The 12,655-nt window shown below is 40.3% G+C and overlaps 1 protein-coding gene across 3 annotated transcripts in view; it reads left to right on the top strand.

Annotated features, from left to right (window-relative positions):
• Positions 1–12,655, top strand: part of meis1b (Meis homeobox 1 b) — an 84,594-nt gene that overhangs the window by 53,753 nt on the left and 18,186 nt on the right. For all 3 annotated transcript variants that reach the window (XR_006379820.1, XM_044213596.1, XM_044213595.1), the window contains one exon: positions 6,128–6,204. Coding sequence is in view for 2 of the 3 variants with exons in the window: in XM_044213596.1 (XP_044069531.1) it covers positions 6,128–6,204 (77 nt within the window). In the remaining variant the exon portion in view is untranslated. The remainder of the gene's footprint in view (positions 1–6,127; positions 6,205–12,655) is intronic.

The raw sequence follows: 12,655 nt of genomic DNA, 5'->3' as shown, positions 1-12,655 counted from the left end.
CCTGCGCTGTCATGAGCACAAGCCTCTTGTCCATAAGTGGATGCACGTTTCCTTCTGCGTGGTGATACGGTTGGCAGGTGTAGTTTGGTAGAAAGAAAACTGTGTCTGTGGATTATCTTGAGTAACCGGATCATGATTTATGGAAAGAGACATTGCTGTTGAGTTTTTCAAATGTATTTTTTGGTGCTTTGAGCACCACAAGCTCAGTGCCATGTAGTTCCATTATATTCGAGATAAGGCAGACATCTCTACGGCTAATATCTCCAAAACTCGGCAACTCACACCAAAACAATCTAGATGGATAAATAGCACTACAGGCAAGAGGCGCGCAAGAGAAAAAAAAAACGTAGTTTTGATTTTGGGGTGAATTGTCCCTTTAAGCTTCTTTTATAAGTGTGCAGAAAAAATAACTAAAATTATCTTATTGATAATAGAAAAGTACACTAAAATATATTGTTGCACATTAACATGTTGTTTACTGTGATTCATTGCATTTTCTGGCATCCTTGTGCCTTGTGGCCAACCCCAACCATCTGGTGGTAAGCTAACTCAAAATACCATTGACCCATCCACTATCCTATCCTATCCACAGATTGTGCAGTGTTAGTGCCTCTTTGTGAGGGACATCACATGACTGTGACAACATATGATTTTCCTCTCTCTTATTCCTCCCTCCATCCTGTTTCGTGGTTGCAGTTTTATAAAGCTAATGTGGCGTGTCAAGCCTTTTTAATAGGATGCACAGAGGCTTGGGAAGTATGGCTTTAAATAGAAATATATGTAATGATAACACCATTACGCTAATGGCTAAAAAAGGACTGTGGCTGCAGTGAATTGGTTAACAAGGATGGAATCACGAACGTTAGGATGGAATCACGAACGTTAGGATGGAGATGTAATAGTTAAATGGCTTTCATGTAAAATGCAGTACATATGTTTTTAGATGTATGTATTTAAATATGTACCCAAAGTTATTTGATATTTATTACTTAGTTTAAAAATCTGGCATGTGTATTCAGAAGCCAAGACAGAAAAATGTGGAAAGGTTGAATGTAATCATAGTTCATATTCATAGTGTTGTTCTGTCAATGTTTAAAAGGTGGATAGGTTATTTTTGAGCCCAAGCCAAATTAAAAGTAAAAAGTCAAAGTATTTGGAGCAGTGAGGGGAAGAGATAGCCAGAGATAGAGAGAGAATAGGAAAGAGAACTGGTTTTGCTGAGGAGGCAAGATGAAGAGAAGGGAGAACAGCAGCAAGATAAAAGACATTTCTGAAATAGCCCTCCCCTCGTGGTGATGTGGAGCATCCCTAACAAAAGAGTGACTCAGACTCCTGTTCTTTTTTCCTTTTCTTTCCTCCTTATTGCTACTGAGCGTCTAAGGTGAGCCATTATACAGTTTACAAGTTGCAAAAATAAGAATTAGGGAGCCATGACCTTTAGGAAGTTGGCACTTTTTCATGTCTGTAAAAGTTTTGGTGAGTTATTGCTCTTGCAGATGAGATTAAGATTTTGCTTGTACAGTTTGTTCTGTAAAGGTCAAAGGTTCAGGCTACACAATAGCCACGTGTCTTGTCAAAGTGACCTTGAACATGGCACCAAGCAAAGAGCTGCTCCCATATTGTAAGCCATTCCAGCTTAAGGTTTCTCAAACATAAATGGAAAAGCAGAACAGGACATCTGAATCATAACAGTGCAGCTAGTGTGAGGCTAAGGTCAGGTAACTTCCAAAATGTAAGACTTTTAAAGTAAGATTTTCATTACTTTCTCAATATTATTAATAATGTAATATAACTATTTTAAGTCACTTTTGGATTTTTTCCCCTACCAAAGTCCATGCAAGATGAGATCAGATAGAAATTTAGCTTGAATAGAGCAGAACCTTATTGTCATCTGAAGCTTTATTTCAAGCAAATTAAAAATGATTTTATTGAGTATATTGATTACTTTTGTAGCACTGGTAACTGTAATGGTTGACTTTTATTTCTACTGCCCTGGCTAGAATAGCTTTCTCCTGGGTTGAGAAAGGGACAAGGGGAATGCAGAATATTTATTCTCTTATCTCTTTTTTAAACCCCTGGGGCTCCAGATATCCATTTCCATGTCTCCTCCCCTGCCTCCTTCTTCCCTCTTCCTCTCTTTCCTTCTTCTCTCCATCTATCTATCCTTCTCCTGTTCTTGTCTGAGGGGGTCAGAGAGGAAGGCGGTCAGACAGGGAGGGGATGTTACTGATGCTCTGTTTCTCACCCCCACACACATCTGCACGCAAACACACACACACACACTCATACACATGCACACATATGACCACGCACAGCTGAACTTACTTGTACGCCCAGCAAGCTCAGTGGCTCAAATGAGAACAGACACACACACTCTGCGCAGAGATGAACTTGCTAATACGAACACACTCAAACACACACAACGCAACAGACAAGCATGCACACACCCACGCATGCACACTCACACACTCGGATTGATAAGAAACACAGAAGAGAAAACCGAAAACACACACCCCTCCTGGCACACACATGCTCAGAGCCCAGCAGAGAGCAGCGAGCAGGGTGGAAATTCTCATGAAAGGAGTTGTATATTTGGAGAAGACATATCATTAAGATAGGCGGAGGGAAGGGAGGGAAGGATGCGCAGAAACTTTCCATCTGCTCTTTTAAAGGACATGTTATTGCTTTTCTCACTAAAGGCTTCTCTCGCTTGCTCTCTCTCTCTCTCCTAACCCACTGAACCACAGCCAAAAGCCGTTAAGACACCAGAATCACTCACAGACAATATTAAAACTGGGCGACTTGTTGCTGAGCGAGAAACTAAATCACAGTGTTTTGACAGATAGGAGCTAATTTGGCGGTTTAGAAAAAAAAGGAGGACAAAAACAGTTTTGATGTACTGGCTTTCTGGCCATCTCTTCCTGGTAACTCTTCCATTGAGTGTGTGCTATTTCATACATGAAAACTCTGGCACATGTAGCACTTTGGAGGTTTAATTTGGGGCAGGATGTAGTGGTGGAAGAAGTTTTCAGATCCTTAGGTACTACTTAGGTAAAGTTAGCAATACTACAATGTAAAAACACCCAATTGCAAGTCCTGCATTCACAATTTTACCTAAGTAAAAGTTGTGTTATCAGCTAAATGTAATTAAAGTATTAAAAGTATTAAAGTATTACATATACTTGGTTACATTCCACCACTGGCAGGATGTGCGTCGAACAGAGCACACTCATGCTACCAAGCACATTTTTCTCCCAGTGCTGCTGTCTGAGATTGAGATTGCGTGCATGTCTGTCTGCGTGTGATTAGTTGTGTATATCTGTCTGTCTGCGTGTGTGTTCTGGGAAGCTAGAGGGAGGGAAGCACTGAAACAGGGTGTATTTGTGCCTTATTGTGGCCCCTGGCATGGCCGCAGCCCCCCGATATCACGAGGCAGACACTCCTGCTTCCACAGATTTACAACACGTAGAATGGACACAGTGATCTTTTCATGTTCAAACAGCTTTGTTTGTTGAAAAGAAAGACTTAAAAGAAACATTGATGACAGGATTAGCTTTAATATGTCAGCAGTGAGTGTGTATGGTCTCTATATGTAATGTGCTCATCAGATGACACAAGCCCTAAAGAATAACGTTTTCTCACTTTCTACACACAAGGGCAGGCAACTGCCGCCACAGACTTGCAGCTATTTTAATTCTCATAGTATCTGATCAGTCTACAGCATGGAAGATACTTGTGCACACACACACATACACATATTATGTAGATGGACGGACAGTTCACATGCATATATGCACGCACGCACACAAAAGAAGTGGACACAAATTTGGCCAGAGGCGACAATGCAATTATAACTTAGCGCATGAAATTAGCCTCCTTGTGTTCCCATTCTCCACAACCAATCACATGGACAAGGGAAGGTTGGGAAAAATCAGTCTCCTCTCTCTCTCTGCTGGATCGTCCCAGAATTAAACACAATCCTGTTCATTATGCGCTGAAAAAACTGTAATGAAAAAATGAAAACGCTGGCGCCTCACTGATTTTGCACGTCTGATTGACTATTTAGTGTGTGTGTTCTTGTTAGACATATTCTGTATATTTTACAGTAGTCATAAGTGTGGCGCCTATTGTTGGTCACCATAACAAGGGAGAATAACTGAATAAATGTCAGGGTTCTGTCAGGGTGGCCTGTTCCTGTCATTCAAACAAATTCTAGTCACCGAAAAATGACAGATTTTGTGTTTGTGCCCAACAGCCAAAACACACATGCAGCCGCTCCCTTATTTTGTTGAGGATTTGCAAGTTCTATGCTGTAAAAAAAGACATAGGAGAAGTTTTGGTATTAATAGTATTACTGGTTTAAATGTCTGCTACACCATAAGTATCCTTAACTAGCTGTAAGTGGTGCTCTTTGCCTATTGTCAGTAAAAGTAACCTAAAATATATGTTTTCCTTTGCCATTTATTGTTTGAATTGATACAGAGAACATGGAGAAATTAGCTAACAAAGTATTTTTTTATTTCACTGTAATGTTACAGAAATCACAGGGCTAGTACCCAGTAATTCACACCCCTCGTTGGCAAAATGAAAACACTTTTGCAGAATGGATCATTCAGTGATTTTTAATGATCCTCTTTAGTTATTTATGTATCTTTCCTTTCTTTCCTAAATGTATACATAGCATTTTGGAATATATATAGTTTTCAGTTAGTGCTTTCAACAATCTATTCTCCCTCGCTCGCCTGCTCTTCCCTCCTCTCCTCCCTTTTTATGGCCTGCCTATGGTGTTCAGCACAGTCCATGTCTTGTCTCAGTCATGAACAGCACATTGTCCTCCATGAACAAGGCTCCGTGCCACTGTGATACCCCCAACTCTAATATAAATCAACACACTCCCTGAGTTCACATTTATCCAATTTATTCATTCTATATTTTTAAACAGGTGGCTCGACTTTAACTGTTCTCAGCTGGCTTCTCAAGGAGGGGGTGCAGTCAGTAGTTTATGTTTAAACACCGGGCTTGAAGTCCATTTGGGTTGTCTTTCTCATAAGTGAACTATTGTTTATCGCGCATTCATGTGTCACATTTGACACATATAATGGGTCTTCAAATAAATATAAAATAATCTCAGAGTAAATTAAAGTAATTGATCTTGTATCAGTGCAAATTGTCTTGTTTGGACAAATTCCCCCCAAAAGCGACAGCCTCTAATGTCAAGGTGATGAGCCTTGATTTAAAAATGAGAGTTAAGTTAAGACAAGATAAAAACAAACGTTTAATTATCTCTGTATGAAAATTGATTTACATTAGAGAAATGTAACATTGTTCCACCCTCCCACTGGCAGGTAGTTTGATCTTTAAGTTTCAAAAGACAAAAGATTAAATGCCTTGCTGAGGTGGCAATGTGTGATTTGGAGGAAATACCCATTCCTGTGTTAAGCTGGAAGGCAACATGATGAAACTTGAAGGCTTTCTGTAACTACAGTTTCTTACAACATGTGTAGGTAAACTGCAAAAGATTATTACAGCAAAGTGGCAAACTTAACAGTCATGTTATTGTAGCAACTGCAATAAGGATAAAAGCAAACAGCAGCAATAAAGACAAGCAATTTTACATTCTCTTGTCTGTATTCCATCGGGTTAACGTTACATATTCCTCACTCACTGATTACATATGCAGCAGGGGTGAAAGGGGGGCCGTCGACGCGAATATATTTGTGTAAGAGGCTGCCTAATTACCAGAGCTGGTTCTCCACTTCACTTAACTTTCTAATTGGCTTGCCTTTTTGGCTGCCATTAATTACAAGATTTCATATTCCATTAATGATCGGGGGGAGAGAGGCACGTTAGCGTGCACACACTCACACATACTTACAGTATACATCCAGATAGACATACACACAGGCCCATACTGACACCTATGTACCAGTGAGCATGAGCACACGTCTCATTTTCTACCTCTCATTTCGCAGTATGGTTGGGTGTGTCTGTGTGTGTATAACCTGTGCCCTACAACAACTCTTTCTTTGCTAAAAGGCACATCAAACCCTTTTTTCAACAACAAGAGGCTTCATTAAACAATTTGTGGTCAGCCTTTTCTCATAGATGTTGTCTTCCTCTCCTACAGCATCCCTACCCGTCAGAAGAACAGAAGAAACAGTTGGCGCAAGACACAGGCCTCACCATCCTACAAGTGAACAACTGGTAAGTCATTTCAGAGTTTACATGCAGTCGATTACAGGGGTTTGTACCCCCAGGCTATCCAAGTTCTTAATGATTGGAATTAATGCCTTCACTCCACCCCTATTTTCATCCTACACACACAGAAACACACACACCACTTACCGAATCATCCTCACCTAGATCAATCCATCTAAAGAGATATGGCCTGGAGTGATTTTCCAAACCAACAGCCTAACTCAGCCCAAACATGAGCATCCATGTTAATTAAGAGTCAAACTACCATCTGAAAACATCCAATAAAATCATCCAACATGCAAGTTGGATGATTTTATTGGATGTTTTCCCAGTTATACAAGAATGATTACTGAAAAAGTGGTAGCTCTGAGACTAATTATGGGGTTTTACTTTGACAGACTTATTTTGGGGTTTGTGGCTTTTTGTAGCACCTTTTACCATGATTAACATTTGTTTTAATCAGTCAGTGAACATCTCATTTAACATTTATTCTCTCTTGGTAAAACTTTAACTTTTATTCCCAGTTTATGCACCATATTGTCCTTAAAGCTATCTTAAAGTTTATTTGACCTTTTTCAGAGATAGTTAGACATGCACTTTAGGTACTTCCACAGATGACAATGACAGATTTGCACTCCAAATGACATTTGAAAAAAACAGAAAAATTGCAACACTGTAAACTTAAATTAAGAAACAAGAAAAATTATCCCAAAAGTGCAGTTATTTTTGATCCTTACTTAATAGCAGCAGTTGCTCATTATCCTCTGATCATTATTCTGTTAAAAATATATTGGTTTGGTGTCCACTGACCATATATCCTTTTATACATTATTATTTAGTACTTTTTCATAATGCATCTAGCATTTTAAGTTGTCCCTTTTAGCAAGGAGCCTAGCTTAGAAGTGCACAGCCTGACTGCTATCCTGCCTTTGCAAATTAATGCTCCGTAAGTGCCAACTAGCCTGTTAATTGGGCACAAGCGTGACTGGTCCATGCCATAAAATAAGGTTGCTAACTAGACTTTTAACCCTGTAGCCCTGTAAAAGGTAGAAAGGGGCCCTATGTCCTTGTGCTGCTAGTCTTATCAGAGAGATGGCTATCAGCACATGCTTAGTGTTATTAGCCATGTCTAATTAAAGGGGCTGGAGTCTGGGTAACTGAGGCAGGGTCCAGGCAAAGGGTGTTTGATCTGAGCGGCCCTTAAAATAATCCTTGAAAGTATCAGTCATTTGCTAGGTATGGGCATGAAAGTGGAGACTGCAGAAAGCAGCAGCAGGAGAGAGAGAGTTAAAGAGCCAGACGGAGTGAAAAATAGATGAAGAGAAAGAGAGAAAGATAAGGAGAGAGGGAGAGAAAGAGATGAGACATGATAAATCCCCATTACCAGCAGTCTAATGATGTTAACATTATTCCCAGCCATTGTTCAATCTCAGACCTCAGAGACAGACAGACGTTAGATTAGGGTATGGTGTATCAGTCTATGGAGAATTCATTTTATACCAGGCCAAAAATAATGCGTGCACACACACACACACACACACACACACACAGAAACAAACATACTCTGGCAGAAAAAGGCCTCCTGACCAGAGGGAATCCTGTAGAGGTTATCAAATCACGTGACCCCTCTGAAATCCATGGGGGAGCAATTCTTACAGCTGAGATAAAGCCAAGCTGGGGGTGTGTGTGTGTGTGTGTGTATGTGTGTGTGAGTCATTCAGACAGTCACATGAACAGTAGCTTGGTCACTTAAGGCTGACTGTGTGCTCTCATTCTGTTTGTTGTTTTTATTGGTAGGGGGATAGCAACACACCCTGAAGGTGTGTGTGCGTGTGTGTATTTGTGCATGACCAACACACACTGTGTAAATCGTGGGAGGTTAATCTTGGTTTGTGGAAGATGTTGTGTGTGCGTGTGTGTGTGTGTGTGTGTGTGAGAGAGGGGAACCGGGGGTGGTTAATCTAAGGGGTATTAGCTGTTAAACCCTGCATGCTGGGATCCCGCTGCCCCCTCACATTTCGTTGTATACAAGTGTGTGTGTGTGTGTGTACTTGTGTGTGTGTGTGTGTGTGTGTGTGTGTGTGTGTGTGTGTGTGTGTGTGTGTGTGTGTGTGTGTGTGTGTGTGTGTGTGTGTGTGTGTGTGTGTGCGTGCGCGCGCACACGCTTGTCCAGAGGCATATTTCCATGCATGGTTGTTTGAGCGAGCGAGCAGTACATTGTAGCATGGAAGGGTGATTGAGAAGGAAAACAATGAAGTGAAAAGATGGGCTGACGGAGAGATAAAGACAAAGAAATGGAAAGAAAGAGAGATTAAAGAGACGTAGAAGCGAGAGAGGTGGAGATAAAGAAAACAGAAAAAAAGACAACATAGAAGAAAGAAAGATAGATGGAGAGACAATCACTGAGAGAGAGAAAGAGAGAGAGAGGTTACGTGAGGGGAACTGCCATTTCGCAGGCGTGTTGTTGTGCTGGTTGGGAAGCCCCGTCATTGGGTGTCTCCATAGCAACCCCCGGTGATGTTACCTCCTGACCCACTGATTTGGTGAAGTCAATTTCCCTAGCTGTGATTCTGTTTGTCAGTGCTGTTCATGAACACACACTCACTCACACACAAATGCATGCATGTCTAAATTCTCTCAGAGTTACACACACATTTTCTCATGCGTTCACTTACACCAAATCAGGTCTACAGCTGTGACATCAAGCCAAAGAGAACTTCAGGAAACCTAGAACACTTAGTGGGAGTGTGTTTCACAGTCATACCCCGGCCATCGGCATTGGATTCATGTCAAATGGCCGCAGATGAACTGTGGGTCATCCATGTTTGTTGTCCCAACAGGGGAAGACCTAACGATGACAAACATGTACAACTGACAAATAAAATGCGCACACACACTCTCCCTTCCTCTCTTTGTCTAATACACACAGAGAAACACACACAATCTCTTCCGTCACATATATACTCACACACTATCTCTCATACACACACATTCTGTCTCTCTCTCGCTCTCTCTCTCTCACACACTCACATGCACCATAGATGTGTTAACACACATGTCGGTGTGTATTATTGATGAGCGAGCACGCGGTTGGGCTCAGCAGATTAAATAAAAATGCTAAAGGCCGGCAAGGGGCGCAGATCACTCATGAATTATTGGCAGAAATACGCTGCACCAGGGAATCTCAATTTGAATGGAGAATGTGTGTGAGTGTGTGTGTGTGTGTGGTAATGCATGTGCACATTCACACAGCAGAATCATATATTGAGAATGTACACAGATACTGTATACACCCAAATGCAAATACTTGGACACATCCCTACATAGTAGCCTATACAGTATACACACACACGCAGACTTCCTAGACAGGTAAGGTATGTAAACACAGTGTATGAGTGTATTGTTTCCACACACCCATACAGCAGACACACACAGTCAAGTCACCACATAACACAAACGAACACACACTTACTCAAAAACTTATACTCACACAGTTAAATGCTTAACAATGTTTATTTATTGAATACACACATACAGTTACACATACAACAAACATGCCAAAGCTATCTTGATGGATTGATGTTCATTAAAAATAAAATATAATATAAAATCCTAAGTAATAAATTAAATACACAAAGAAAAGCCAGTATATTACTTCTCCTGCATTTTGTGTGCATTTTGAAGACATGAAGGATTGTATCATGCAATAGATTCAATTCTGTCAGGTTCTTAGAGGCTGAGAAGCCTCAGAAAGATTGTGAGATATGACAATTTTGTCTCAGAAAATATACAGTAGCTTGTTCTCACAAACCAGTGACAGTTTAGTTTGTTCTACGGACAGTTTATTTTATTTAACTTCACTGAGCTGTGAAACTTTCACACATGAGCTGCTGTCCCTTATAGACCACTGAGGAGCGGTGTCTGATGACAGAAGTACACAGCCAGAAGCAAAAGATATCATCTTTGCTTAAAATCAAACAAATCTTAGAGACATTTATTTGCAGTGCAGTTATGTTACTTAAAAATTCTAAAGAATTTCCCCCAAAAGAATCTTTTAAAAAGTAAGTTTGTTACCCTAAATTAATGTACTTCTGGACCAGAAGTACATCTTTCTGGCTAAAAAAGAGCTGTCCAACCTGTTGATGGATATTCTCTTACTTTTTGTATGAGTAGATAATGACTACGCGTTCATTATTTCTGATCAATTCAGTGACAGAGACATTGTCACCTGACATGTCCTGAAAAAAAACAATACTTTTGATTTGAGCATCTCTGACAGCTAATGATATCTGAGGTTAACTGGCTCTCTGCCTCCATTGTTGTTTTACCTGGCGCCACAATGGATTACATGATCACATGTTGGAGAAGTGAACCAGACATCAGTGGAATCTGATCTCACCAGAAATTCATATTTATTTGTATGAGAAGGATGTCTGTTCTCAACTGGGGACATTTTTGACACCATACAAAGTGAAACCATAAAAGCCTTACCCTAAAATACTTTACCCCTACTGTAACCATAATAACTTACCCAGACCTTAACAAAAAAAGCTAGCCCAAAGCTTAAGAAAATGTTTCACAGCAATTTTGAAATGATGTAACAAATATTCAAATTAGTAGATGAGAGACAAAACCATTATTGACCATTTCAAAATGTGAGATATGAATATAGGATATATATGCATCAGTAAAGAAAGAAGTCAAGCAGTATTCATATCAGATTTAGGTATTTCAACAGACACAGTATCTGTGTGTCCTTGATCAATACAACCCTTTACCTGCTCACACCTTGTAAACCACCACTCTGAATCAGGCATCAGCTAAAGCTCAAAGCATAACATATAAAATATCTTTCTCTCTCTACTTTCTCTTTCTCTGGCTACAGTCAGTATCTCTCTACTAAGTTCTCCTAACGCTCCTGTGATGTAAAAATCGATGGCGAGGTCATCAGGTTTCTCTTGTTGGCTGCCCCTCCCCTTCCTGCCTGCAATTTAATAATGCCCCTTTAAAGGCAGTGTTTAAGCCTCGCCGAGCGATTGTTTTGTCAATAAGGCCTCCTTTTACGAACGTCTTAAAAGCATAGAGGGAGAGAGCGAGGGAGAGAGAAAGAGAGAGAGGTAGTATTTAAGAGGCCAGAGTGGACGGACGTTGAGGCTACTTAGGAAGAAGCGGCGTGACACGTACATATATGTCACTTATCAGGTTTCTGAAAGGACGAGCAGAGGGACAACAGAGGAGAGGAAGAGGTGAGGGAAGGGGAAGGAGAGCAAGTGAGTGGGGGAGGAAAGAGAAGTGGGGTGGGGTGGGGTGGGGTGAGAGAAAAAAGAACATGGAAACTTGGACAGAAAAGAAGCTGTTACTGGGATTTATTTAATTTTCTTTTTTCTTTTTAGTAACAAATTGCGGTATAGTTTAGACAGTTTCTTTAATCGAAATTATTGGATAATTCCGGTTTATTACAACTGGGGTGTTATTTTCTTAGGTTTAGCCTGTTTTTAGGCAGTTATGCTAACATTGTATTGTTCTGGGAACACTGTGACAAAGCTATAAAGTGGTCAGGCAGGACAAGGAACACAGTCAGATGATCAGACAGGTTTTAAACAAACTCCCAGGTTAGCCAAACGTATCAAAGAGAAAATTAATCCAAATAGTAAAATCGTTACCCAGTTTGTGTGTTGTAAACATTCCTTACAGTTTATAGACCAAGACCAATGAGAAATTATTACCAACATTTTGTGTGTACTCAATTTCGGTTTTACCATCAGTTAAAGTCATTTTTAGAAAAAATGGCTAAACTGTTAGCTTATTTACAACCAAATCAATTTTCTGATTGCATCTGACAACGCTGTAAAATGTTGCCATCAATTAATCCCATGTCTCAGAAATTACTTTGGTGAGAATAGAAGTGACGGCCAAAACTATATAAGTAAGACCCAAGTTGAAATAAACCAGAATTATCCTTTAAAAGATATGTGAGCGAGACAAACAGGTAGAGTGGGACGAGTTGCGTGGTTCAGTATGTTGACAGGCTAGAGAGAGAGATGCTGGAACTTGTTCGCAGAAAGCGTTCTGAGGTGTGTGTGTGTTTTGGAATTAGCAGGCCCAGTTTCAGTCCATGCCCTAGAGCCTGTTTCATACACTGCAGCTCTGTCAAGTTGCTTCAGCCTGAAACTCCCTGACATTACCACACACACACACACACACACACACCCACACACACGCACACGTACACACACACAAAGACACACGTTTCACTAGATATGACCTCACCCTCAGATTTCAAAACTTTTAGAGTTAAAATGTGAAAATCATTTCAAAAACAATATTTTCTTCTCTCAGTTTGAAGTCTGTTGCTACCAATAGCCTTTTACAGGAATCTTTAGCCTGTGCAGACACGACCCTGTCTTTACTGTATTATGTCAACAGAAATGTGTGTAGACGTGTGTGTGTATGTGTG

Source organism: Siniperca chuatsi, linkage group LG11, assembly GCF_020085105.1.
Source record: "Siniperca chuatsi isolate FFG_IHB_CAS linkage group LG11, ASM2008510v1, whole genome shotgun sequence".
NCBI lineage: Eukaryota > Metazoa > Chordata > Actinopteri > Centrarchiformes > Sinipercidae > Siniperca > Siniperca chuatsi.
Note: the sequence above shows the minus strand (reverse complement) of the source record. Positions and strands in the feature narration are given on the sequence as shown.